Source organism: Pseudorca crassidens, chromosome 17, assembly GCF_039906515.1.
Source record: "Pseudorca crassidens isolate mPseCra1 chromosome 17, mPseCra1.hap1, whole genome shotgun sequence".
Classification (NCBI taxonomy): Eukaryota; Metazoa; Chordata; class Mammalia; order Artiodactyla; family Delphinidae; genus Pseudorca; species Pseudorca crassidens.
This window is the reverse complement of record NC_090312.1, coordinates 18046331-18074211: the sequence shown is the minus strand read 5'-3', so window position 1 is coordinate 18074211 and position 27881 is coordinate 18046331. Positions and strand designations below refer to the sequence as shown.

General features: G+C 42.0%; 1 protein-coding gene across 1 annotated transcript in view; it reads right to left on the bottom strand.

Moving 5' to 3' along the window:
- HAS2 (hyaluronan synthase 2) overlaps positions 1-20777 on the bottom strand; it is a 28301-nt gene extending 7524 nt beyond the window's left edge. Inside the window, exons 1-2 of the mRNA XM_067711382.1 lie at positions 20123-20777; positions 6735-7361 (exon numbers count right to left, since the gene is read on the bottom strand). Of these exons, the coding sequence (XP_067567483.1) occupies positions 6735-7361 (627 nt within the window). The 5' untranslated portion in view covers positions 20123-20777. The remainder of the gene's footprint in view (positions 1-6734; positions 7362-20122) is intronic.
- Positions 20778-27881: the final 7104 nt, after the last annotated feature.

Below are 27881 nucleotides of genomic sequence, written 5' to 3'. Positions count from 1 at the left end.
ATGATACCAGAGTGACACACTGTATGTAAAAGTACTCGGTAAATTACAAAGGCTCACAGAAAAGTCATATATGCCATTAGTATAGGGTAATAATCTTTAATTGTTTATACTTGCTAAGTAAACCCACTTATCACCATGAACAGGTGACTCAGTAAAGAGAATCACCAAAAGGAACATGAGAATGGATTACATATCAAGAATATCTTATCACAATGAACAAGTTCCAATGTATCCAAAACACCTATAGATATATAAATTGCTATAAATGTGTTAAATAAGCTGTTAGACTGAAGTCCATTCCAATTTATCTCACTGATCTTAATCTACCTCACAACAATTTAAATCAAAATATCCTGTAGAAATATTGTTAGTTATTCTACCATATGTTTTTCAACTTCTAAGACCCAAGTCTAAAATGCTGAGTATCCATGTTTCACCTTTTTTTAAACATATTTCCTTTCAGACTGACTGGTGGATTCTCCACCTCTGCCTGCCCCGCACCACTTCAAAGGGCTCTGAGAGCTACACAGCAAGAGGAAGCCTTAACTATTCTGGCTGCCTTCGATGAGGAAACAGGCTGAAGATAAATCAAGACTCATTCTGTTGCTACTGCTTTCACCCTTTGCCTGCTTGTAAACCTCAATCCTTTCTTAATCTTGACCCTTCATCTTAACCTGAACACAGGGAGATGATTTATTTCAACCACGTTTGAAGTTTACTATTGGTCATGATCCCACTGCCCAGTTTCCCTTCCAAAACTTAACCACATAGTAAATGGAAAGTACCCCCTACCCCCTCTTTCCCCCAGGACATTCCCCCTAGTGAAAAGAAGTCAGCCAGAATTTTAAAATTCACCGATAGTTAGTTACTGGCAAACACAAGATGGTGCTAGCCCCCAGAACTCCTAACAGTACAATGCCAGAGTAAACACACTACTGAAAGGAAAAGAAAGCACTATGCAAAACCTTGGAATCAGACAGATCTGAGTCCCAATCCACAATTGACCAGTTATATTCCCTTGGACTAGCTTTGTAACCTTAAACTCCTTACCTCACCTTTCTAAGTCTCCATCTCTCAGGTGAAAAATATGGATATGCACATCCACCTCATAAGTTTGCTGTAATGGAGAATTAACTAGATAATGTATGTATAGCAGTTATAAGGGCTAGCTCATAGTAAATGCTCATTAAAAGGAAGACATATCTACTAAGAAGTGATCATCAAAACCAGAGGCACAAACTAAGAACACTAGTCCAATGAGGGAAGGGGTCCTTCTTATCTGTACGGTAAATAAACCATGACTCGCTCAGAGAGCAAAAACTAATGCCTTGTCCAATGCCCAACAAATTTAAATTAAACAAGCTGGATTATTGAGCAGGCAATATAAAAATCCTTAGATTGGGCTGACTACTAGGGAAAAAGATTAGAGAGCAGTTTATGGCAGACTGTGAGTGGCAAAAACAAAATCATAGGATGTAAGAATTTTAGGACTAAAAAGACCTTTTGAAATTAATCAGTGAGACCATTCCAGGAAAAAATAAATGCTCTCAAAGAAAAATACAGAAACTTTTTTGGGGGCGAGGGATGGGGGATAGGGAAGATGATTCTCTCGTAGTAATTTTGTTTATGGTATAAGACCTCAAATCTAGCCAATAAAAAGCCTCTAAATCATAAAAACCTCAACAATTTGGCCCTTATTTGTTGCTCTTTTTAAAAGGAATTGGGAAGATATATACCTTTCTTGTTAGAATGTGTTACCCAAATTGTTATAAAGTGACATTTGCCTTCACGCAACCTAGAATCTTTTTAAGACATTAAGGAGTCATTTGGTTTTTCTCTTTTCTTTTTCAGGAAGGCTTATACACAAGTAATAGTTGTAGGTGTAAAGCAAAGGTGACAAGCCAGCTGGAAAAATGAGAAACCAAATGTTGTCACCTCTAGGCTTAAGCCAGGAAACACCCTTATTCCAAATGGTTGGAAAGCACATAATGGTTGCCTTAAATCAGGGTTTACATTCAAGAACCCAACTTTGAGGGAAAGTGTAGATTAAAAATGAAAAGAAAATTCTAATGCTATACTCCCTTTTGTGTGGTTGCTGTTGTTTGTTGTTTTTGTTTGTTTGATCCCAATCTTGAAAAGCATACATATGTTGCTAGAAAGAAATTAAGACAGTCCTAAGTTAGAGTCTTTAGCTAAAAGTGATCTCAGAAATCATCTCTTCTACCAGTTGAGGCCCATAGCAAGTAAACAGTTAAATCAAGAATTCAGATTTCCCCATTCTTATTTCAATGTGCTCAATTTCATTCTCTAAGATGAAGTATACAAAGTCACATTAACATTCTCAACATGACCCTTCAGAAATTTTCAGAAAATAGGAACCAATCAAATGTTATACGCAGTCAATCCTCATTATGCACGGTAGTTATGTTCTACAAAGCTTCCATGAACAGTGAGTCAGCAAATACTAAAAAATTGCTTCTAGCGGACATATAGAGTTAGGTTCCTCGAAGTCTCTGGTCACGGCATCTTTGTCTAGTGATCAATACCTAACCTTGTTGTATCTGTGCTTACTTGTTTATTTGTGTCACCTTATTTAATATGTATTATTGATTCATTAACATTGAACTCATGTCCAGCAGCACTGTAACTCATGCCTGAACAAAGTTCACCTAACAAACCTATTTTCTCCATAAGGCAATTATAGCCTTCTTGTGTTACTATCACTAGACAACATTTCAACACTACACTTGGGGACCATTTTAAACAGCTACATCAGCAACCAAAAGCACAAAAATGTGAAAAACATAATATTAAATAGACTAAAGAAGCTACTTGTTTACAGTATAAAAGGTAAAACAAAAAGGCAAAGCATAATCTTGTGTGACCTCAGCTGGGAACATGCACATCAGATGACTCACTTTTTTTTTGCCATTCTGCACATGTCTGCAAATGATCACAAAAGCACTGCAACTACTGATTTTCGGGTAATAAATACATTTTAGTCAGTAGGTTAACTTGGAAATACAGAATCCATGAATAATAAGGGTCAACTCTACTATTATGAATGATTTAGTCTTACTTTCCTTCTGCTCAAAGAATCTTGGATAGCTATGGTACTGCCAGATTAAATTAATAATAAAATTGCTTCCTATAATCTTCCCTTTTAGAAAATGTTCATACTTATTGTATAACTTTTACCTGGGAAATTCTTAATACACACATCAGACGATACTGCTTTTTTCCTTTGTTATATAGACTGGTGGCCACTTATGTGGAAATATCAATGTTCAGTGAAAAGAGATATAAATAAAGCAATTATCTAATCTAGATATCAAAAGACACTTTAAAAGTCTTCGATATTGTTAAGTAAAAAATACAGAAAAGTAAACATGATATAATCTCAAAATTGTTTTTAAAATAAGGAAAAATAGAAGAGTATATGCTGGAAAGTATTAAATTTGATAATCTATGTATGGGTCATGTATTCGCTTCAGATGATTTTTTTAAATTGAAGTATAGTTGATTTACTATGTTTCATGTATACAGCAAAGTGATTCAGTTATACATACATACATATCTATTCTTTTTCAGGTTCTTTGCCATTATAGATTATTACAAGATATTGAATATAGTTCCCTATGCTATACAGTAGCTCTTTATTATCTACTTTATAGATAGTAGTGTGTACCCGTTAATCCCAAATTCCTAATTTATCTTTCCCCTCTCTGCTGCAGATTATTTTAATTTTGCTCATTGCACTTTTCTACATCATTGAAAAAGTTTCTCTAGAAAATACTTTGATTCAAAATTAAGAAAATCTTCCTCATTCACCTCCTTATTTCTCATTCCCTGTATTTGATTTTCTCACTTTATTTTTCTTCTGCTGCTTTTCTATCTTATCTATCCCTGGAAGCAGCCACTAGCATCATAGATGAATTTCCTACCATGTTGGCTTCGTCTTAAACTAAAGCTTCCCTCCATGTTCTATGTCAGCATTTATTATTTGAGAGGCTACAAGGCTGAAAGAGTAATTACTATAGAAGACTAGAGATGAGAGAGGAGAGATATAAGAGGTGGTGATGGAGAAAGGCTTGCTCTGAAAGAAACCAGAGGGAGCCAACCCAGAAGGCTCAGGAGTGCAGGTAGAAAGGTTAACCTTGAGATAGGAGGTGAGGTGTGGTACCCTTGAGACTGTAAGCAGAAGAGAGTCAGATCTTGACGGCCTTCACAGCCTGTACTTTTGCTGTTCTCTTTTGTAGAAGGCAAGATCATCTGTTTGTAGTTAAGCAGGGAGGAGTTTGGGTAAGGCCCTAGGAGAGCGATGAAGATGTGCAATAACAGACGCGAGAGGAATAAGCAAGACATCTATTCAAGATCAAGTGAAAAGAGTGCTGACTAGTGCTGAGGATCCAGCTGCAACTGGAAACCAATCATTTTGGCCATCTCTCTGCACAGTTAAACAGTGTTCTCTAGCCAGGTTAGCAAGTATGAGCAGATGGTCCATTTCTTCCCCTAGCCCCCATTCTCTCTTGTGTATTAGCACCTGAATTTTGCTTCCTTCCATCCCTAACCAACTTGAACTCCACATTCAATCACTTGTAATATTCAGGAGCCAACATCCTCAAACCCCTCCCTCTTTGTCTTTCTGTGGCTTCTGCTCTGTAACACTTGGACCCTGGGTCAGTCAGAAGGAAGGATGAGAGTACTATATTAGATTGAACTTTATGCAATTTCTGTTTTTACAGGGCATCGATGAGGCATGGCAGGATAGTATTTACTAGTTTCAGAATGCCAAAAGGTTTTTTACCCCTGTTTGAGCGCTCTGAATGGACTGGAAGTCTCAAGCGGCTTTGGTGGCCAGTTAACAGCTGCTGCTAGGGTCAGTCTATCTGGAGGCTTCAGCCTGAAGGAAGGAAAGTTCTCAAGCCTGATGAGGGCACTAGCAAAAAGCCTACTCTAAAATTTTATATTTTGTATTAGTTTTTCCTGGACAGGCACAAGTCAAGTTGTCAAGGATAAAAACAAAATTCCAAGCAAAATGTTGGGAGAAGGGGCTTTGGGAGAAGCAGGTTGAAAAACAAAGAAGAAAAATCTCACAATAATGTCATGATTAGAAAGGACAAATGTAAATTGTTTTAACTAGAATTAAAGGCAAAACATCAAAACAGATGTTTTCTCATTTTAGGCCCAGAGCTTCATACTTCAAATCCTCTGTAAGTTCCCTAGCCATTCCTTATTTAAAAGTTTCATTTTATGCTCTCATCTGGGCCTGAAGTTGCGATAGGTAAATATGTAAAAATGTCTTGGTTTAACTAAAACAGCCTTATTTGTGAAAGTTCTAGAAATTAGGAGACACTTGGGGCTGAAACTCTAATCAACTCCCTTTTAGGCAGATGGTATGAACTGAAGAAATACCTCAAAATTCTTCAGATATTAGCTAAATTAACAACATATTAATTAGCAATTGACATGTAGTATAGTTTTCAAGTAAGGACTAGATAATCATATAAGAAATAATACTTTAACAGCAAACGCTTTAATAATATTAACAATGCCATTATCAACAACTTTTGCTAAGCCCCTTTGGATACATAATTTGAAATAATTTTCTCAAATCCCTTGTGAGATTTGTTCCTTCTAATCAGGTAACTGAGGTTTGGGAGGTGGTCTTGCTCAAGGTCAACCAGCTACAAATTGTTAATTAGAACCTCAGTCAATTGACATTGAAGCCAGTGGCCACTGCCATCCCATTACACAGAGAGACACACTGGGCATCACTTTGCATTGATAAATCCCCTAAAACATATGATGGGTCTTCCAAAAACAAGGATCTCACATTTAAGAAAAGAGGAAAAGTGTCCGGATGGATATTTGAAGCCAGAGGTAGTTCTCCTTTCTCAATATCATCATGAATAAAATCTAACTAAAATATCTGCACAAAAGTACAACTAGAAAACTCACATGTACCCTATTAATGTTCTAAAGAAGAAACTTTCAGTGAGAACTAGAAGAGGAGAAACCGCAGAATTAGCAGTCAGGGAACTAATGAGAGACACAGCCTGTCTAATTTTCATGCAAGCAAACACCATCACAAATGCTTTCAAAGGTCAAGTTGCATGGAGTGAGGTAATGCTGTTTGGGGAGTGAAATAAACATGACTTAGATTTTGTTCTGGGAAGGTTGTTTTTTGTGTTTGTTTTCCTTTTCCCTTTTTCTTTTTCTATGTGTTTCAGTTTTGAATTCCTACACTTTTAAATCAAAATTGTTTTCATCGCCCCCATTTTGCCTAGTCTCTGTGAAAAATATTTTATAGCTTTCCCTTGGCCCTGCAGATTTTCTCAAGCTCATTCTGCCGGAGGAGACACTATTTTCTTACAACGCTGGAGATTTTAAGAGTGTGGAAAATGAGGTTGGAATTGATTTGGCAGAACCAAGGGGGCAGAGAAGGTAAGGGAGGGGAAAAGAAGGAAGGAAGGGTCTCACGTTCAAAATAATCTTGATTTCCAACCAATAACACTGCACAAGCTAAGCATTTTCATAGATAGATTTAACCGTTTTACAAGATTTTTTTTCTCTCTCTTTCAGAATGTGCTTTCAACAGTCATGCTGTTTTCAGATGAACTGAAAGAAGCACTGTGTCCAGAAGGGACAAGGATGGACTATAGCATATGACTGGAGAGATACAAAAGATGCTTTATTTAAATGTGTTTGTCCTGGCAGATGTGGAAACCTACCTGAACATAATCCACACTTCGTCCCAGTGCTCTGAAAGCCGTGTACATGACTTCTCTTTTTCCACCCCATTTTTGCATGATGCAAATACTCTTGTTGGACAAGACCAACTGGGTGACATGTTGTGAGCTTTCTTTATGTGACTCATCTGTCTCACCAGGACCTTTCACGTGAAAGTTGTTTTTCCAGATATAAGTGGCTGATTTATCCCTGCCCATGACTTCGCTGAAGATGTCCATCATGTAAAGGTCATCTTCCGAGTTTCCATCTATGACCATGACAACTTTAATTCCAGGGTAGGTTAGCCTTTTCACAGATTGCAAACATTTCCGTAAGTAGTCTGGATCTTCTTGATACGCAGCAATGCAAAGAGCAACAGTTTTGTTCAACTTAATGGGGGTTTCTAGAGATTTTTTCATTTTTCGGTGCTCCAAAAAGGCAAACAGGCTTTGGATGATGAGGTGTGATGCTAAAAAGGCACCATATAGTCCAAAAGAGAAATAGTAATTATCTGTTTGGATAAATTGGTAGCCAACAATATAAGCAGCTGTGATTCCAAGGAGTAGAGAAACTCCAAAAAGTGTGGTTCCAATTATTCTCAGGATACATAGAAACCTCTCACAATGCATCTGCAAAATAATCACATGATATACTTGGTTAGCCACTCTTGTCCCATACTTGTTGTATACCTGGTGTCACAGGGAGAGCATTGGACTTGAAGCATTCCAGGTGTTCTAACCTTGAGTTTCTCACTTAACTAGTTGTATGACTTTCTGCATCTCAGTTTGCTCATCTGCAAAACAGGGATAAGGATGCCCTTTCTGCATACCTCAGAGAACTGTTTCAAACATCAAATGAGAGGATGATGCAGTGTACCATTGAAAATCGTAATGCACATATGCATTATTTTTAGTACGTTAGATCATTTGTCTAAGGATGCACCCTATGTATGTGGTCATAGCTAAGCATAAGATCTAAGTATTTTAGTGAGCCAGGCACTCTTTCTTCTTGTGCCATCGTGTTCCCTCGCCACAATACTGACCAGTGAAAAATCTACAGGTTTTGCTAAATTTCTTATGTGTAGTTGTTTTTTAATACATTTATTTATTTTATTTATTTATTTTTGGCTGTGTTGGGTCTTCGTTGCTGTGCACGGGTTTTCTCTAATTGTGGCTCATGGGCTCTAGAGCGCCGGCTCAGTAGTTGTGGCGTACGGGCTTAGCTGCTCCGCGACATGTGGGATCTTCCCGGACCAGGGCTCGAACCCGTGTCCCCTGCATTGGCAGGCGGATTCTTAACCACTGCGCCACCAGGGAAGTCCCTCTCATGTGTAGTTTTATCTCATCTCCAGTGGAAATCCCTCAGCTCACACCTTTCCCATGCAGCTAGCCAAGATTGAACGTAAGGATACGTGGATTCTATCCTTCTAGGTCTTCCATCAACTAGCTGTGTGACTTCGAGCCAGTTGCTTTTCCTCTCTGGGCCTTAGTCTTTAAAAATCTGTTAAATGAGGGCATTTAGACTCAATTATTTCCCAAGTCTCTGTTGCCATTAAAATTTCTTTATGCATAGATATCCTACACAGACATTTATCAAAGCCCCTGAAATTCTGTATTACATTCCTTTGTTCAAATGGTTGTCTCCCTCATCCATCATTCATACCAGCTGGTTCGAACCTGGTGATCAGGAACTTTACTGGAATACGGTAAGAACACAATAAATGTTTGCAGAAATAAATCATACAATTAGAGAAGAAATAGCATCATGCTTAATTTCAACAGGTAAATTTTCTTTCGTCTTAAGAGCTTTAACACATTAGACCTAAAAACACATCTCAGTTCTTAATAATATACAATTTTGTACACTTCCCTAGCCTTTGTGAATCTCCTGAAATATTTTGAACTAGAGTACAGGAGGATCATATATTTCATATTTCTCAAAGCATCTCCAATTATGAGCATAGAAGAGGTGCTTGGTAGACCTTTAAAATTTGTTTCTTTTTGGTTTCCTAGACCCAGTTCCAACATGTGGAGGAGAGGGGGTTTCCTACACATGTCACAAACAATTCTCTAGACACCTGCTGGGTGCCTGACAATTAAATCAATGTTGATATCATATGCCTGACAGAATCAGATTCCACAGGTTAAGAGTTCAGTCCTACAGGACTGCCCCCCACAAACACCCACACTTCAGATGCCAGTTGCAAGCCCAGGTTGTTACCTGTAATTACGATAAACTGGGTAAAAATCAGAGGTTCACAAGACCCCCTCCTGTGTTCAATTAATTTGCTAGAAGGAACTCACAGAACCAGGAAACCTGTTTACTCATTAGATTACTGGTTTATTATAAAAGGATGTAACTCAGGAACAGCCAGATGCACAGGGCAAGGTATGGGGAAAGGGCATGGAGTTCCAGGCCCCACTCTCCCCAAATCTCCACATGTTCATCGATCCATAAGCTCTCTGAACCCTCTCCTTTGGGGTTTTTAGAGACTCCATTACATAGGCATGATTGATTATATCACTGACCATTGGCAACTGAACTCAATCTCCAGCCTGTCTTCCCTCCTCAATGGTCTGGGCAGGGAAATGGAAGTTCCAACCCTCTAATCACATGTTTGGCTCTACTGGCAACCAGACTCAACCAGGTGCATTCCAAAAGTCACCTCATGAGCATAACGAAAGACATCTCTAAATTTGCAAGTAACTCCAATTTAATCTTTTCCCTTAATTCAACTAATTTTTGAAAGCTAAGTAAATTTATTTTCAAAGTTACTTTGGGCTAAGCAATTACCTCTGTAAAATCTCTTATTGGATATGCTATTTATATTTCCCTATTCCACATTAAGACTTAAAATTGAATGTTGAGGGCTTCCCTGGTGGCGCAGTGGTTGAGAGTCCACCTGCCGATGCGGAGGACGCGTGTTCGTGCCCCAGTCCGGGAAGATCCCACATGCCGCAGAGCGGCTGGGCCCGTGAGCCATGGCTGCTGAGCCTGCGCGTCCGGAGCCTGTGCTCCGCAACCGGAGAGGCTACAACAGTGAGAGGCCCGCGTACCGCAAAAAAAAAAAAATTGAATGTTGATATAAAACCTATTAACATCTTGATTTACTAGCTGTGTGGCCATCACATCCCTCAGCTCCAAGTGCCACCATTCACATTCTAGCCCCTGTGGTCATCACTGAGGTGGTCCTGAGTGGGTATGCATTACACTTTAGGGTAGCTTACTGTGACTGCTCACCAACTGTGTTTCCACTCCTTCTGAGCAGACTGCTTGATGTGGCCATGGCATTCCAGCCTTTGTTAATCTGAGACGTGCCACTTCCAATAGGGCTTTTAAGGGGGAGAATCGGCCTCCTGCAATATCTCTTTTCCCTCCACAGTCTTGATGTACATATCAACAGGTCCTAAGGGATTGCAGAGCCCAAAGATAGAGGGAGCTTCCTTGAACTGCCACATGGAAGGAAGCCAGCCACCAATGCCACCAATCAGGAATACCTGCCTTGGACTCTTATGTTAACAAGAAATAATTTTTGAGTTTGTGTTTGTTTGTGTGCCCATTACTCATTTTGGGTTTAGCTTCCCAAACTCATTACAATCTAAGTAATGCAGAGCAGGCTGGAGACCAGGGTTTGAGCTTGTGGACGTTATTTTTCTTTGTGAAATGGAGATGATGGTACTTGTCAACAACCCTTCACAGGGCTACAGTGAGGAGCAAAATCAAAGTGTTTGTGAAACTGTTTTTAAAAAATCAGAAACACAATACAAAGTATCAGCTAACATGGAAGCTAAAAAAACAAAGCAAAACAAAAACCAAATGTGCGTTCCACTTTTAGCACGTATATAGGATTTCATAGAATGCAACAAGTACCCTGATAAAGGTAATCATGACACAAATGGAAAGTTCAAGCTGCTGGGCAATGGTGAAATGCTGAGTTTTCAATGAAAGGCAAGAGAGCACAGCATCCCTTGTTAATTAAAACTTCTGATCGGATGCTGAAAACTCCCAAAGTGTACATTAACTAATGCCTAAAGGTTCTGGGAGCACCAGACTAGGAACTTGTCTTTTCCAAGACATGAGTCATTCTCCCAAGAGTGAAAAATTTCAAGGCGACTAAAACTCTCTGCCTGGGAGAAGCTTAAAAGTGTGTTCTGCTTGTGTTTCAAATCAGCATAGCCAGCAAAAGAACCGCCTGCTATTCTTTTCCATTATTCACATTTTCCTTGCTTTTATCAGCACGTGTGGACGCAGAGAGTGTTCGCATAGCATCTGCTGGCCACTGCTGAAGTGGGAACACCCTCTTACATCATAGGAGTCTACAGAATGTCCTTTTTCAGCCTGGGAAAAATTGCTAGTAAACTGCAGCAATAGAACCTTTCTATTTCTGCAAGGTATCGCGTTGTTGCCTAGCACGACACATGTAGCATCTCAGTACAGGCCAAAGGGTTAAAGAGCCAGCTGCATTGAGGGAATAGATTGATCTCAGGGACTGACGCACAGGATGTTTCTTTATAATTTCAGAGATATGGGCACCATATGTGTGAGACTTTCTGAGACAATCCCCAATTCAAATAATCTGTTTCATAAGCAAACCCTCCTTCTCAGACATATGGTTTATTGCTAAATTGGAAAATATGGTTAGTTTCACCCCAGATCATTTGCTGATAGAAGACGTAGAAATCTACCTCCCATAAAGAGTGAAAATATAAAACTTGGATTTTTTTTGCCCAGGATTAGACTTTAGTCTATTAATTGATTTTTAAGTTGCTCTTGGACTTGATACCAATTATTCACCAAGGACTAGTCTTCACAGAATTCTAGGCCAAACCAAGTGTTAAAGAATAGCTTGGTGCACCTTAATGTAAACTCCACAAAATCAACAGATTTTATATATTTTTTTTTCACTAATGTGCCCCAAGGACATAGAACATTGCCTGGGTTACGGTTGGTATTGAGGAAATAATTGCTGAATGATAGATGTGACTTTAGGCCTAAATATCATCATTGGCATCATTATTATGTCAGCTAACTTTTTTCATCATTTATTAGGCAACAGGCATTTAATTCAAGTTTTGTTTACTTGAATAGCAAAACCCTATTTAATTTTAATAACTTTAGGGGATAAATATACTGTTAATCTCATGTTACAAATCACATATACATATGACAAGGCAACCAAGACTGAGTATTTAGGTAACTTACCCCAAATCACACAACCAGGAGTAGGTTCACATGGTGGCATAATGCCAGGTGACTAGACTGTCCTCAGTAAATAAATGTTGGCTGAACAGATGTGAACCTTCATGACAAAATAGGCAACATCCTTTTGCTTCTGATTAATAAACATGTGTGTAAGGAAAGATTAGAAAAGAACGTTGAAAACTGTTTTCCTGCTGTAATGGAAAAATGGATACCATGTACTCAGGTACAGATACAACACCAGCCTGTACTCAGAGGAGATTGCTGGGGTCCTATACCTTCCTATGTGCGTACAGTCAAAAGGGACCTGGAGTGATGTTGTCCGAAAGGGAGCTGGCTGCTGGTTCCACCTACGTGGCAGCAGTGATGCTCTTAATGCCAACAGTCAAAATCCTGTTTAACCATAAGAGAGGCGCTTCGGTTTCCATTGGTTCCACCTGTAGAGCAGATATAAGCCTTGCTGTTTGCTCGTATACCCCAAGTGGGACTCTATAGGTCATTGGGCATCAGAGACCTTTCCTCCCCTTGACCTTCCTTGTATTAACCAGACAGCAAATGGCGGATGAGAGAGAATACCAGCTGCTTTCACTGCCCTAGTGCAGTAGTGAGAACCGAGTTCCCTCAGCTTTCATTAAGGGGGCCTTCTGTTTTGGATCAGGGAGAAGCTAAAGTGAATTCAAATGAGTCAAGTCAGCATCTAGGAAAGGCTGCAGGCATTATGCCAAGTGATACCTCTTCTGAGAGGCCCTAGCTTACCACTCCTTCCAAAGTGTTTCCTCCAGTAAATCAACTATACTCCAAAAAAAAGTTTTTTAATAAAAGGAAACATTTTTTAAAAAAAGACTCCTCCACCCTGCCCTCTCTTCACTCCCTGTCACTCTCTCTTCTGACCCTGTTTGATTTTCTAAGTTACACTAAGAACACTCTTTGGCCATAGGGACTTGCGTATCTCAATTAACTGTGTGTTCCTGTATCATAAAACAAGGTGTGGCACACAGTAGGTACTCAATAAACACATTTTAAATAAGTGAAAAAATCATGTGGACCCACGTTGTCAATGCAGACTGACAGAGCACAGGGCCCTCCTCTATCTTTGCTGCAGGGGCAATGAATATGCTGAGCCCTTAAGGGTATCCTTCATCCAGCAGGTTTTTTCCTTCTTTTAAAACCAGTTCTATGATTTCTTGCCCAGCTATTTAAAGGTCATGATTGTAGAGGGTACCAGACAGGCTCTACAAGACCTTTGGGTAACAGACTTTAAAAAGGCAAATGGGGGCTTCCCTGGTGGCACAGTGGTTGGGGGTCCGCCTGCCGATGCAGGGGACACAGGTTCGTGCCCCGGTCCAGGAGGATCCCACGTGCCGCGGAGCGGCTGGGCCCGTGAGCCATGGCTGCTGAGCCTGCGCGTCCGGAGCCTGTGCTCCGCAACCGGAGAGGCTACAACAGTGAGAGAGACCCGCGTACCGCCAAAAAAAAAAAAAAAAAAAACAAAAGGCAAATGGTCCCTAACAGCATTTCCTGAAATTATAAGTTGTAGTCTGAGTAATCTTATGAGTTCAGGGGTCAAGTTTGGAGCATGAGGGATAATGAGATCATCTTTTTTTCCATTTAAACTCTAGTTGTCTTACAATATTTATTGTCCATTAATCTACACTCCGCTTTGTGTTTAGTGCTAATGACTTGTGAGTGTGTGTGTGTATGTGTGTGTTTGGGTGTACACACCCACATATATTGGCCTCTGGAACCAGACTGAGTTGGAATAGACTCCTGGCTATCTTTTAATGGTTTCTTTTAAAGATTGGGTAACCTCGAACAAGCTACATAATACTTGTCATCTTCAGTTTCTTCATCTATAAAATGGAACTAGTCATATGGACTTCACCTAATTATGAGATTAAAAGATGGAGCTCATTTAAATACCTAAAAAGAAATCATCAGCAGAGCTCAGTGATGTCAGCTCTCTGCGGTTTACTATCCTGCCAGTACCTACCTAATCAGCCTTACTCTTCTCCCCTTTAAGCTGTTGTTTGTTAGTTAACAAAGGGTAACTCTGGCATAATGGAAAGAATAACAGGGCAGGGAAGAAATGGATTCAAGCCCAAGTTTTGCCTCATATTAACCATCCAACTTTAAACAAAGCACTTGAGGGGTCTATGAATGAGAGCCATGTGTCCTTGGACAATTAATATCCCTGACATCAAATATTTGGCGTATAATTCAATTTGTTCATTTTAATGATTTTAACCAGGGCTGAGTGTCTAGAAGGATGGATGCAGGCTGCACTGTGGGCAGTCTCATCATAGTCACCTGAACAAGGGTGAATGCAAAGAGCAAACTGATATTGGGATCTACTCTCTGAGCCTCATTTCCTCATCTGCAAAATGGGAATGATACCTTTTGCAGGCTTACTGTAACCAGGTAAGGAATACATATATTTATTGCAGCTTTAATGGGATATTAATGGCTTCAATATCTTAACATAAAGGAACAGTTACTCTTGCACAAGTAACACTTGCACTTTCTACTTCTGCGAGGTATCTTGTTGTTGCCTAGTATCACAGTACAAAGGGGTAAAAGGCACATTTAGAGGAAGCTTTACTGAGGGAATAGATTGATCTCAGGGACTGACACGCAAAATCTAATAAAGACAAGATCAATGTCCTTTTACTTGTAGCCAATATTTAAACAGACAAAAGCACAACGGACAACAGGAGATATTTTTTAAAATGTTTGTTTAGTGAATGCATGGCTCAAGATCACATCTAATATAAATAAATAGCAGAAATGGTTTTAGAACACAGGTTTTCTTTACTCGTAAACTGGTGTCGTATGGGAGGAGGGGGAAATAGGCCTCAAGTCATGTAGAATGATTAGAATTAGGAATATTTACTTAGGCAGGTGACACTAGCAAGGCATATGGAAATGTACTTCTTTGTAACAAGACATATTCTGCTTGTGGCCATTTGTCTGCTAACAGTGGATTAGAAAGCATGGTGAGCAAAAGATCAAAAAGCAGTGGTTTCCAAATGTTGATGTACATCCAAATCACCAGGGAATCTGTAAATATTACCGACGTGTGACTCCTGAAACATTCCCAGTTAATTGGCATGGGGTGCTACAAGGGCATCAGGAGTTTTAAAATCTCTTTAAGTAATTCTAATTGTGACAAAGTTTGGCAATCACTGGCTTAAAGTCTATGAAAACTTTCATGATCTCATTTGCATTGTTATACATCCCTCAGGTGTATTGCCTCTGCTACCGTCCTCAACTAGAAATCCTAAGAGAAGTACCCAGATGAAATCTCCCAGCACTCTACACGTTAGAGCACATGACCCTCCCCTTCTCCCTTTCTGACCTCCTCTCCCTCTCTGGCTTTGAAGCTGGCCTTTGTCTTTCTAGTCCCAGTGCACTTACTCTAGCAGAGACCTGGACCAGAGCTTGCAGGGTTAGGCAATACACCTTTCGAAGACCTTGTCACCTGAGCTGTCTCTGGATCCAGAGCTTTACATTTCAGATTTCTCTTCATTTGCACCAGCTGTATTGATCAAAGACTTTCTAAGATGTCCATTCTCCCAACTGCCCTATTGGTTCCTGAATTTTGCCATCCTAAACTTCATCCTAAAGTTCGCTGTGGCAAAGGGGGAAATTACAGGAAGACTTAGCATGGAATCCTAGCTCTACATGTTCCTCCATCATGGGCCCTGTCTCTATAGGTCATTCCCTATGTAGCCATATATACCACAATGCCAAATTTCTTCATGAAATCTTTCCTGATCTCTCTCAATCAGATGTGTTTTCTCCTCAGTGTGAACCCCCATAAAACTTGACTAACCCAGCTGCAGTATAGTCCAGCTCAAGGGTGTTATATTCAAGAATTCCTGTATTAAATTTCATCCACTCTCCTTATTAACACTGTGACTTTGAGTGGGTTACTTAAGCTTTCTGAGGCAAGGTTCCTTTTTTTCATAAAGTTTTCTTTGGTGGGCAGGAGGGATACTAGATATAATGTGTGTCAAGTATCTACTTCAATGCCTGATACGTATTAGACATGTGATAAATAGTAGCTATTACTTTACTTCTTTATGGGCCAGATTGCATTTTGCCTTATACTGTGGTTATTTAAAAACTTCTTTCAGGGACTTCCCTGGTGGCGTAGTGATTAAGAATCCTCCTGCCAATGCAGGGGACATGGGTTCAAGCCCTGGTCCGGGAAGATCCCACGTGCCACAGAGCAACTAAGCCCGTGCACCACAACTCCTGACCCCTCGCTCTAGAGCCTGCGTGCCACAACTACTAAGCCTGAGCTCTAGAGCCCGCGAGCCACAACTACTGAAGCCCGGCGCGCCTAGAGCCCGTGCTCCGCAACAAGAGAAGCCACCATAATGAGAAGCCCGCGCACCGCAACAAAGAGTAGCCCCCGCTCACCGCAACTAGAGAAAGCCCACGTGCAGCAACAAAGACCCAACACAGCCAAAAATAAATTAAAAAAAAAACACTAAACTTCTCTGAGTATGCTTTTTCTATGATGAATTCGATTTAGATATGCACTACATCTTGTTCATTTTTAAATAAACTGCAGTACAGATTACGCTTTTAAGAGACATTCATTTCTAAATATTTTATTATTTAAATTGAAAAATATTTGAGTTTGACCTTGTATTTATTTTGACTCATATATCAGTGACATTTTCTTAGATTGTAAGGCAGTATATAAACTCCACATGTTATAGCTAACATTAAGTTATAGGTAACATTCAAAATATTTTTGAATTTATGGTATATGCAGTGGGATGATACTAAGTCTATGCAGATTGCTGTTACAGAGGAAAGGATTAAAACCAAATTGGGGTGATGGAAATGATTTTCCTTCAGGGAGCTGTCCCCCCATTCAGCTGTCCTAGCACTGCCACTGGTTCTGTCCTTACAGCCTCTTCGTGGAACACAGCTTGGGTGTGCATGGATAAAAAGAGAACCCAGAAAGGGACAATGGGGTTCACGCTCTATTCTGCAATTACATTAACTCATAGCTCCCACATTGTATAAAACTCAAGAAGTTAATAATGTAATATTCTACTTGTTCTTAGATTAAAAATATAACTGTGGGGCTTCCCTGGTGGCGCAGTGGTTGAGAGTCCGCCTGCCGATGCAGGGGACACGGGTTCGTGCCCCCGTCCGGGAGGATGCTACATGCCGCGGAGCGGCTGGTCCCGTGAGCCATGGCTGCTGAGCCTGCGCTCCGCAACAGGAGAGGCCACAACAGTGAGAGGCCCGCGTACCGGAAAAAAAAAAAAAAAATATATATATATATATATATATATAAAAAACTGTGTAATATAGCTTTGCTAAAGGGGATCTCCCCATTAATCCATAGATAAGGCCTTTCTTCACAGTGCCAATGATAGAAAATAAATGAATCAGTGACAGGCATGAATTTAACAAGTCAAGAAATATTTCTTCAAAATAAACTTAGCTGATAAGGAAACCATGGGCAAAAAAATATTTATGAAATTCAACATCGTGGGACTATTCTACAGACTTAACATTAATGATTAGTTTCAATATGGCTTACTTTCTAGTAAGTCTGTTACTCATTTGTTGCACAATTCTTGTTTTCCAGGAAGGTAGCTGACTAAACATTTTGTGGAGAGTGACATTCAAATTTGATGCTAGTCACTGATTTAAGACCTTGAATTCTTATAAACACCATAGCTTTCTCTGATAAGAAAGGATTCAGTTCTAGGTACAATAGAAGTAATTCTGGTAATTTACATGTCAACACTTCTACAATAAGCTTTTCTGTTCACCCAACTCAGATGTTATATAAATAAGAGAAAGAAAACAGGAGAAATGATATCCTCATTATAATGCTCTAATCCAGAAATGTCTCAGAATTTTGAACTATTAGCCCCAATATTGCTTAATGCATACACAACTATACATACTAAAATTTGTACTTCAAAGAGTTAAACTTTATTGAAAATTTAAAAGAATAGCCAAAATATTAGGAAAACCTTTGGTGGGATATGATAAGTATTAAAAAAGAAAAGACAGTATTTCAGCTGCCTGAGTAATCTTATTTAGCTTCTAGAATAATGCAGTGAAAACTAATATAATGAATGATTCAATCTGCACAAATTGGAATGAAAGGAAAAAAAAGTTTAGAAGTGAAGAGCTCTTTTCAAACCGATTGTCACATTTTCAATTGTATCTACAAATAGTTTGATGGGCGTAACTATTTGTTCTACCCAATTCTATGTAAATACACATTTTAATTTTTAGCCTTTCATCATTGGCATGTTTGAATGTGTGCTGACCTTTACAATATTTTGTTAAAATGACCTTTTCAAAAAATCTCAATCCTGTTTTAAACCTTCAAAGGCACATTATCCTATGCCTTCACTACAATAAGAAATCTGCCGGAAAAAAGCCTTGAAATCTACAGTGGGCCGTGAAGTTGTTCTTATCTGTCGCTTCCCTTTTCCAGCAATGTTCAACTACCGACTCTAAGGCTGAGCTGAAAGTGTATATATACTCAGGCCTCAAGTTGGGGAAGCCCTCGGTCGCCAATCAGGACTTCCCGACCTATTGCGTCACACCTCCCCCCTAGGTGTGACGTCAAAGGCAATCCCAGGCCAGTCACGTGGGTTGGAGTAGTGTAGCCTTTCTGGGCAGCTGTTAGGGAGACACCCGGCAGCAATGGCCCCCAAGGGTGTGGAACCGGGCAGGGAGGAGCCAGCAGAGCTCCTACACCCACCTCCTGGGAGCAGGGCTGTAGCAGCTCACTCCAGCCAGAGGCGCGTGGGGTTGGTGACTCCCAAGTACTTAGCGCGGGCGTCTGGGGGATGGAGGGAGCGGCCGCGGGAAGCTGGCACCTAAGGCTGTGTAATAGGACCCAGGTCTTGAAAACCCTCCTCCCCAGGCACCGCCTCTCAGCTCCCAGCCTCTCTTTCCAGCCTTCATTATCCCTTCAGAGCCACTTCCCCTCGGCTGCGTTTCCTCAGCCTGAGGAAAAGCCTCTAGCCTCTCAGCCCTCGCTCTCACACAGACCCTCCTTTCAGACCCGCCCTCCGGTTCACAGGGACCCATTTTGTAGCCCTCGCTCGCGCTGGGCGGGAACCACCGTGACGAATTCCGCCCAAGGTGTTGATTATCCATCCCAACCTAGCCTCTGGCTCACCTCCCACCTTCACCCCGGCTCCCACAGCCCATCCCCCACCCGGGGCTGGGCGCTCGGGAAGGCATCCCCAAATCCCCACCCGACTGTGTCCCGCGCTGCAGCTGCGGAAAGAGGCGCCAGCGTGCTCTTTGCCACGTCGGAATTGGCTCCCGGGACGCTGCAGCTGCTTGCGCGCAGCACGCGGTCCCCGCGCACGTCCTGCCCTCGCGGGCCGGCGGGCAGCCCTGCAGCCGAGAGGAGGGATGCGCGCCCTCCTCTCGCTCGGGTCTCCGAGTGCCACTGCTTGGGTCAGGGACCCCAGACCGTAGTATGGCTTCTGGAGCTGGGCTGAGCCCGGACAGACCCACAGTGACACTTTAATGGGGTGCAGGGAGTGCAAAGGAGGGAGGCCAGGGGAAGACGGGGAGTGGCCGAACGAGGCCGGTAGCTTGCGAGGAGGTGGCGAAGGACCCTCCTTCTCTGGGGCCAGAGCTGGGACCCAGGATCGCTTTAACCCTTTGCATTCCAAGTAAGAAACAGGCTTCCCACTTGCAAAACGCGCTAGGCTGTCCAGGGCTTTCCTTCCCACAGAGAATGTGTGGGAAAAAAAGAAGAGAAGTGATGGGAATAAGGGGGGAAGGGGGAGGCTGCGCGGAATGCATTTTCCATACACAGTGGAAATTCTTGTTTCCTAACTCGTGAGCCCCTCTGCAGCTCGGGAAGATGCGGAATGGAAAAGTACATCCAAGGACTTGCAGCCTTTCCCAGGCAAAGAGGTTACCTGTGTTCCAGAAAGGCAGCGGATTTCTGGCGAGCGCCGCAGGGATGGGAGAAAACAGAGGAAATGTTGCTAAGCCTGACAGTGATCTGAAATATCCCCTGATTTGCAGTCTGTTGGAAATTTTCAGACCTCAAACTTTTCTGTCGAAAACTGACTTAAATTTGTTTTTAACTCTTAACGTGAATAATGTCTTCCCTCTCCCTGGCCTATTCGAGGACCCTCACCGTTCACCAAATCGCGCCAGCGTAACGTACCTTGTTCAGCTCTTGGTCATAAAGTTGTCCTCAGCCTGTCTGTGTGGTCCCGGAGGGTCGGTGGCGGGCAGTTTCCAAAACTGAGGTAATAGGAGATCAGATGAATTTGAGACGACCGGCCAAAAAAAATAAAAAAATTAAAAACAACATTTAAAAAGGATGGGGGAGTCTTAAATGCTTAGGTCTCCCTCACTTAAAAAAAATCACTAGTATTTTTTAATATTTCCGTTGCACTTCAATCTTCTAACTCTTAAAGAAAATGTTATCTGTGCTTTGAAAATAAATTAACTTTATTTTATTTTATGCTCTAGTTCCCCCTCCCCTAATATCGGAAAGTCTCTTCTTCGTATTAAAAAAAAAAAAAAAAAAAGCCTGGTGAAAACTCAGCAGAACCCAGGAAGCGTAGAATCGGGAGAAAGTCTTTGGCTGGGGCTGGTTCAAGTCCCTGGTTCAATGGGCTGCTGGAAGCCAGGACTGGGTAATTCTTTCCAGACGTCTTGACTTCTCCTTCCTCGCGGTTGTTGCCTTTCTGCCTCCTCCAACTTAAGGGGGTCTTAACAAGTGAGCTGGTGGGTGTTTTAATAGGGCGGAGGAGGGAGTGGGGGTGAGGGGAGTGGAGAAGGGAGGTGCGGACTGGGGAACCCGGAGGGGAGGGAACTGGGAGCGTGGGCGGGCGGGAGACGGGGAGGAGGAGAGGGAGAGAGAAATTGGCCATTCAAAGCTCTCTCTGAGCTAGCGACCGGTTCTAAACGCCAATGAATTCAATTAACTTGATTGCAAACGTGTGCAGAGAAATGTTGTGCACACATGCTGGCCACCACCTGATTCCCTCCTTTCCTCCAGCAGTGGAGCCGGGAGGCCACGCTGTGTAGACTGACTCCTCTGAGCTGCAAGGATTCCCACTTCGCGATGCCCTGCCAGTTCTGTTTAAGTAATTTGCTTTAAGACCAAATGGTGCCCTTAGGCTACGTAACTGCCCTGGGGAGAGAGAGCTGGGAGGTGTGTGTGCGTGTGTGCGTATGTGTGTGTGTGTGTATACACCTGGAGCCTCCGAAAGCCGGCTCAAACTCTAAAAGATCCGTGACTGCTCTACCACTTGTTAACCCTTTCTTCCCACCAACTCAAAAGTTTCTGAGCTGATGTCTAGTGTCAAAAGTCCCTTTTACATGGAAGTTTCGCTTTGGGTGAGCGAAAAAGTACAAAAATAATTGTATTTTTTCTTAACCTGGTCCCCTAACATTAAAATACGCCAACAGCGAGCATTATAAAGAAAATAAAACAAAATAAAAACCGTCCTCTAGAGGACTCCAAAATAGCGCCCTTAAAAAAGCTATTTTAAGGGAATGTCTTAAGTGACTTTTGCTTCTCGCGAGCCTTTTAAACAGATAACGAGTCAAAATACTTATTTTTGCTTCGTAATGGTCTTTTCTCATCTTTCTTCCAATGACCCAAGGCTGGGAGTTAAGCCTCCTGATGACTTCAAATGGACAGTAGGTGGCACTGTTTAGGAAAAAATGAAAGGGAGCTTACAAATTAACTATTTCGGTTTTTGGAGATTTCCTGGAAGTTACTATAGGATAAAAGAGATTTCTTTTCTTTCTTTCTTTATTTTTTTTTCTTTTCCTCCAAGGTTCCTTTGAGGAGTGGACTTCCTTCGAACTCGACTAGGCCTTGAAAACTGAGTTCTTGCTCCTTATCATGTATCTTCTACAATAATGAACAAGTCAAAACAGAGAAGTCAGTAAACTGGGAGCGATGCTTTTCAACACGTCTCACAGGATGTGGTGTAGGGGGCTGTGATTAGAGGTCAAGAATTTTACTACAACACCAGGTGTCAGCCCGTCCCCAGGGACCAACCTGCAAAGTACTACGGTTTCCGACGCCCCCACCTTCACCCCACCTCCACCCCCTCACCTCCACCCTACCTCCACCCCATCACCTCCACCCTACCCCACCCCCTCACCTCCACCCTACCTCCACCCCATCACCTCCACCCCCTCACCTCCACCCTACCTCTACCCTCTCACCTCCACCCTACCTCTACCCCATCACCTCCACCCTACCTCCACCCCATCACCTCCACCCTACCTCCAACCCCATCACCTCCACCCTACCTCCAACCCCCTCACCTCCACCCTACCTCCACCCCATCACCTCCACCCTACCTCCAACCCCCTCACCTCCACCCTACCTCTACCCTCTCACCTCCACCCCACCTCTACCCCATCACCTCCACCCCACCTCTACCCCATCACCTCCACCCTACCTCCACCCCATCACCTCCACTCTACCTCCAACCCCATCACCTCCACCCTACCTCCAACCCCTCACCTCCACCCCCTCACCTCCACCCTACCTCTACCCTCTCACCTCCACCCTACCTCTACCCCATCACCTCCACTCTACCTCCAACCCCATCACCTCCACCCTACCTCCACCCCATCACCTCCACCCTACCTCTACCCTCTCACCTCCACCCTACCTCCACCCCATCACCTCCACCCTACCCCACCCCCTCACCTCCACCCTACCTCCACCCCATCACCTCCACCCCCTCACCTCCACCCTACCTCTACCCTCTCACCTCCACCCTACCTCTACCCCATCACCTCCACCCTACCTCCACCCCATCACCTCCACCCTACCTCCAACCCCATCACCTCCACCCTACCTCCAACCCCCTCACCTCCACCCTACCTCCACCCCATCACCTCCACCCTACCTCCAACCCCCTCACCTCCACCCTACCTCTACCCTCTCACCTCCACCCCACCTCTACCCCATCACCTCCACCCCACCTCTACCCCATCACCTCCACCCTACCTCCACCCCATCACCTCCACTCTACCTCCAACCCCATCACCTCCACCCTACCTCCAACCCCTCACCTCCACCCCCTCACCTCCACCCTACCTCTACCCTCTCACCTCCACCCTACCTCTACCCCATCACCTCCACCCCACCTCTACCCCATCACCTCCACCCTACCTCCACCCCATCACCTCCACTCTACCTCCAACCCCATCACCTCCACCCTACCTCCACCCCATCACCTCCACCCTACCTCTACCCTCTCACCTCCACCCTACCTCCACCCCCTCACCTCCACCCTACCTACAACCCCATCACCTCCACCCTACCTCCACCCCATCACCTCCACCCTACCTCTACCCTCTCACCTCCACCCTACCTCCACCCCCTCACCTCCACCCTACCTACAACCCCATCACCTCCACCCTACCTCCACCCCATCACCTCCACCCTACCTCTACCCTCTCACCTCCACCCTACCTCCACCCCATCACCTCCACCCTACCTCCACCCCATCACCTCCACCCTACCTCTACGCTCTCACCTTCACCCTACCTCCTCCCCATCACCTCCACCCTACCTGCACCCCATCACCTCCACCCTACCTCTACCCCATCACCTCCACCCTACCTCCACCCCATCACCTCCACCCTACCTCCACCCCATCACCTCACCCTACCTCTACCCTCTCACCTCCACCCTACCTCCACCCCATCACCTCCACCCTACCTCTACCCCATCACCTCCACCCTACCTCTACCCTCTCACCTCCACCCTACCTCCACCCCATCACCTCCACCCTACCTCCGCCCCATCACCTCCACCCTACCTCGACCCCATCCCTCCACCCTACCTCTACCCTCTCACCTCCACCCTACCTCCACCCTACCTCTACCCCATCACCTCCACCTTACCCCCACACACAGCAGTTACACCTCTGAGAAGTATTACCTTGGCCTGATGAGCTCACACCTCTGCGGGGAAACTCACTTACTAATATTCTCCTGCAAACCTTGAAGACTTCAGGCTTTGTTTGAACCTTGCCTTAGGTGGTCAACTCTTGAGAAACTGGTTTAAATTTCAGAGCCCAAGTTCGTCTCACTGAATCAGACTCCGGCTTTGTGATTTTTAGTTGTGTGGTGATTTTTACATGCTAAGTTATAATTTAAAATATATTATCTAACATATGTACTCTTACATGTAATGTGAATTAAACTGACTTAGAAGTAGGGTGGAAATTGTGGGATGTCAAGTGTCTAGCTGTGGATCCCCACAAAGGAACACAACCTCACCTCTAAATTTCCATGAATATTATATGTAATGCAAGATTGTTCATTATTTCTTGGTAGCATTTAACTGTTTCTGTGCTAAGAGTTCAAGCAATGAGAACGTTCAGTAAAATTGGGTTTCTTTTCTTAAAAACACACTTGTTGTTTATCCGCTTCTACTTGTAATTCATGATTCATAAAGCAAAAGTAAAATGTCCCCTAACTATAGATGAATATAAAAGCTAATTACACATTCATGTATTTCTATCAGTCTCTTCCCCCTCCCACCACCAATGCCTCCCCCACCCCCAAAAGAAGAGGGAAGAGGATAGCACAATTTAAAGCCAGAGGTGAAAGTTCCCTGAAGGCAGAATATTGTATCTACCAGATTTTCTTAGGGAGGGGATCCAGAATAAGAAGGACCTTAACTTCAAATCCCACTTTTGATGCAAGATTGCATGATCCGTTTGTGTAATCCTGAAATCATATTTCACCTCTCTAGACCTCTATTTCCTAGCTGATAAATGGAGAATACCTGGTTTACAGAGTTGTTACGATGATAGAATGTGTTAAATTATATGAAGAGATTAATGTGGTGCCTCTCCTTTAGGTAGAGCTTCCTAATGTAACCCAATGGTTCCTAATATAACCACTGTGGGTATTCAAAACAATAGTAGTACCTTTCTCCTGGCTTTCTATTCTTTATATTATTCTTGATAAACATTAACTAAAGTTTTACCCTATGCTCACTTATTGGACCTACTTCAGCTTTCTTCTGCCCCCTCACTGACTCTCATAGGTTAAATTCTTCTGTGTGCCCACAGATATACCCCAAACCTTCACATTTAACTGAGATTCCTTTCTGAGTCCCGGCCTGACTTATGGCTATCAGCCATCTAGTACTGACTCGTAAGCAACATATTAGGAGACGTGAGATCCAGTTCACAAACAAGCGATGGCATCAACCAATTGAATAACATTCGATAATTAATTTACAATTTAACTATTCTGAACATGAGCTGCTTGGATCAGAAGATGATAGGTGCTCCAGGTTCTGACATTCTAAGACCTACCATATCCAACCTGTATCTATTACATTTTCAACTGTACAAGACAATGTAGCAAGGAACCGCAGAAGCAGGAGATTTGCTGGAGTTGATGTGACCTGCTACTGAGCTCGTCCCTCCCACAACACAGAGCAAGTGTGTATGTGTCTGAGAGACAAGGTTTCCAGAACAAGGATTTAAGGATTTATTTTCTTCTTCTTTTTATTTTGGCCGCGTGGCGTGGCTTGCAGGATTTTAGTTCTCCAACCAGGGATTGACCTCGCACCCCTGGCACTGAAAGCTCAGCGTCCTAATCACTGGACCACCAGGGAATTTCCCCAGAACAAGGATTTAGTACCTTCATAATTCTCTGCATACGTGGTTCTCAAACATTTTGGTGTAAAGTACCTCTGTACACTCTTAAAACTTATTGAGGGCTTCAAAAAACTTGTGTATATAGGTTATAGGCATCAATATTTAGCATGTTAGAAATAAAAGCTGACACAACATTGTAAATCAACTATACTTGAATCAAATACATTTTTTAAAAAGCTGACTAGAAAAGTTTAAAAATATTTTTTCCTTCTTTTTTTTTCATTTATTTTTTAATACAGCAGGTTCTTATTAGTCATCCATTTTATACACATCAGTATATGCATGTCAATCCCAATCGCCCAATTCATCCCACCACCCCCGCCCCCCCCCCGCCGCTTTCCCCGCTTGGTGTCCATACATTTGTTCTCTACATCTGTGTCTCAACTTAAAAATATTTATTAATTCATTAAAACTAATACACACAATGACTTGTCAACTTAATAAAATATTTTTTTGAAATGTGGCATTGTTTTCCATGTTTTCAAATCTCTACTATCTGGCTTAATGATAGGAGGAGTCTCATATCTGCCTCATATTCAATCGTTTTGATTGACGTATATTAAAAAAAAAATCTGGCTTCAAACAGATATGTAATTAGGAAATGGAGAAGTATTTTAATAGCCTTTTTAGTTATTGTTCTTTGATGCTATGTCAAAACTTGACAAACAGTAATTTTTTAAAGGTAAATTGCAATGTTGAATCTAAAACAATAGGAATGAACTTTGTGTACTCTGTCACATTAAAATCTGCTGGTTTATCTTACACTTTAATGCATCTTTGACAACCATTAATGAATTTGTGACATCATGTATCAATCATTTATAAGATATCAGTTCACTAAGTTATGTAGATTTTCCAATTGTTGGTATATTTCATTATTCCATATTTTAAAAAATCACAATCACTGAATCACCACCAGTCTTATCCAAAAAAGTCTTCCAATATTGGGAAACTGTCATAGTCATGGTGGCAAATAAAGTTTACTGAAATTCTAATTTTCTCTTGAAAGCTCAGATATCTTCACTAGCATCAAATAATGTCAGTAACTGTAGTTTTCATTGTAATGGCAAGTTCACGTCACTTAGTTTTCAAAAAAATAAATGTCTTCCAAAATACCTAAGTCTGAATAATAGTCGTTTGTCTATGAGTTGCTCTTGTATTCCAGGATAAAAGTGGCTAGCTCAGCTCACAACTTAATCACATGAAAGATTTTCCTCCAGAAAACATGATAGCTCGGTGTTTCTTCACACAGAATGTTAAAAAACATACACTCAAGAATTCACATTTAATGAAATTAATAATTTTTTACTGCTTTATCAAGAACTTTCTTAAATGAAATTCGCTTTTTATTTCCTGTAAATGTATGGGGGTAAAATATACAAAGACTGATAGTACAATTTGATGCACTGCCTTGTTTCATGCTATGGTATAAGCAGCTTTATTCACCATTATTTTTGCACCATCAGTGTAAATGTCAACATGTTGAAAGATGAAAATAATTTCTTAGTCTTATTATTATAAAAATAGTGTTAAGCTTGGTGGTCCCCTGAAAGGGTCTTGGGGTTCCCAAGCATCTACAGACTCTGCTTTGGAAAATGCTCGTTTATGTTAAGCATACCAGATGCAGTAATGTATAAATCTGAGTGTTTTACTTTAAGAACATAGGCAAACTGTTTCACATTGAGTAGAGATCTAGCAGTGGGAAGATGAATCTTAATAGTAATCCTGTCATATGAAACATGACTATAGGAAATAGAAATGCCTAGATTGACAGAAAAGATTCAGAGAACTTAACAGACACTGGAAAACTTTTACAGTGCTGGCATATACATGTGAGATTTAAGATATTCTCTATGAGCTTAAGACAGTACGCAAATAGGGATTAAAACACAATATATCTCAGCTTCCTAAAACGTAGAATTTTGTAAGAATCCGAGTTGTGCAAAGATGGAAAGAGATTGCTCTGGAATTTAGTTTTCCAAATTGGATGATGTGAAGAAGTTTCTAGTAGTTCATAGAAATTGGACTGCTTACTTTTAATGTTAATTCCAAAGCTGAACTCTTGAGGCTCTAGGATTAATTCAGACCAAATTTTGAAGAAGCTATGGCTGTGTTTTTCACTGTGGGTAGAGGGAGATATTGAAGCATCTATCAGATACCCGGGAAATTAGAATGAACAGGTTGGAAGAGATCAAAATACTTATTGATACACTTATATAGGTAGAAGAGGATGATTTTACTTCTCATCGTAGTTTTTGA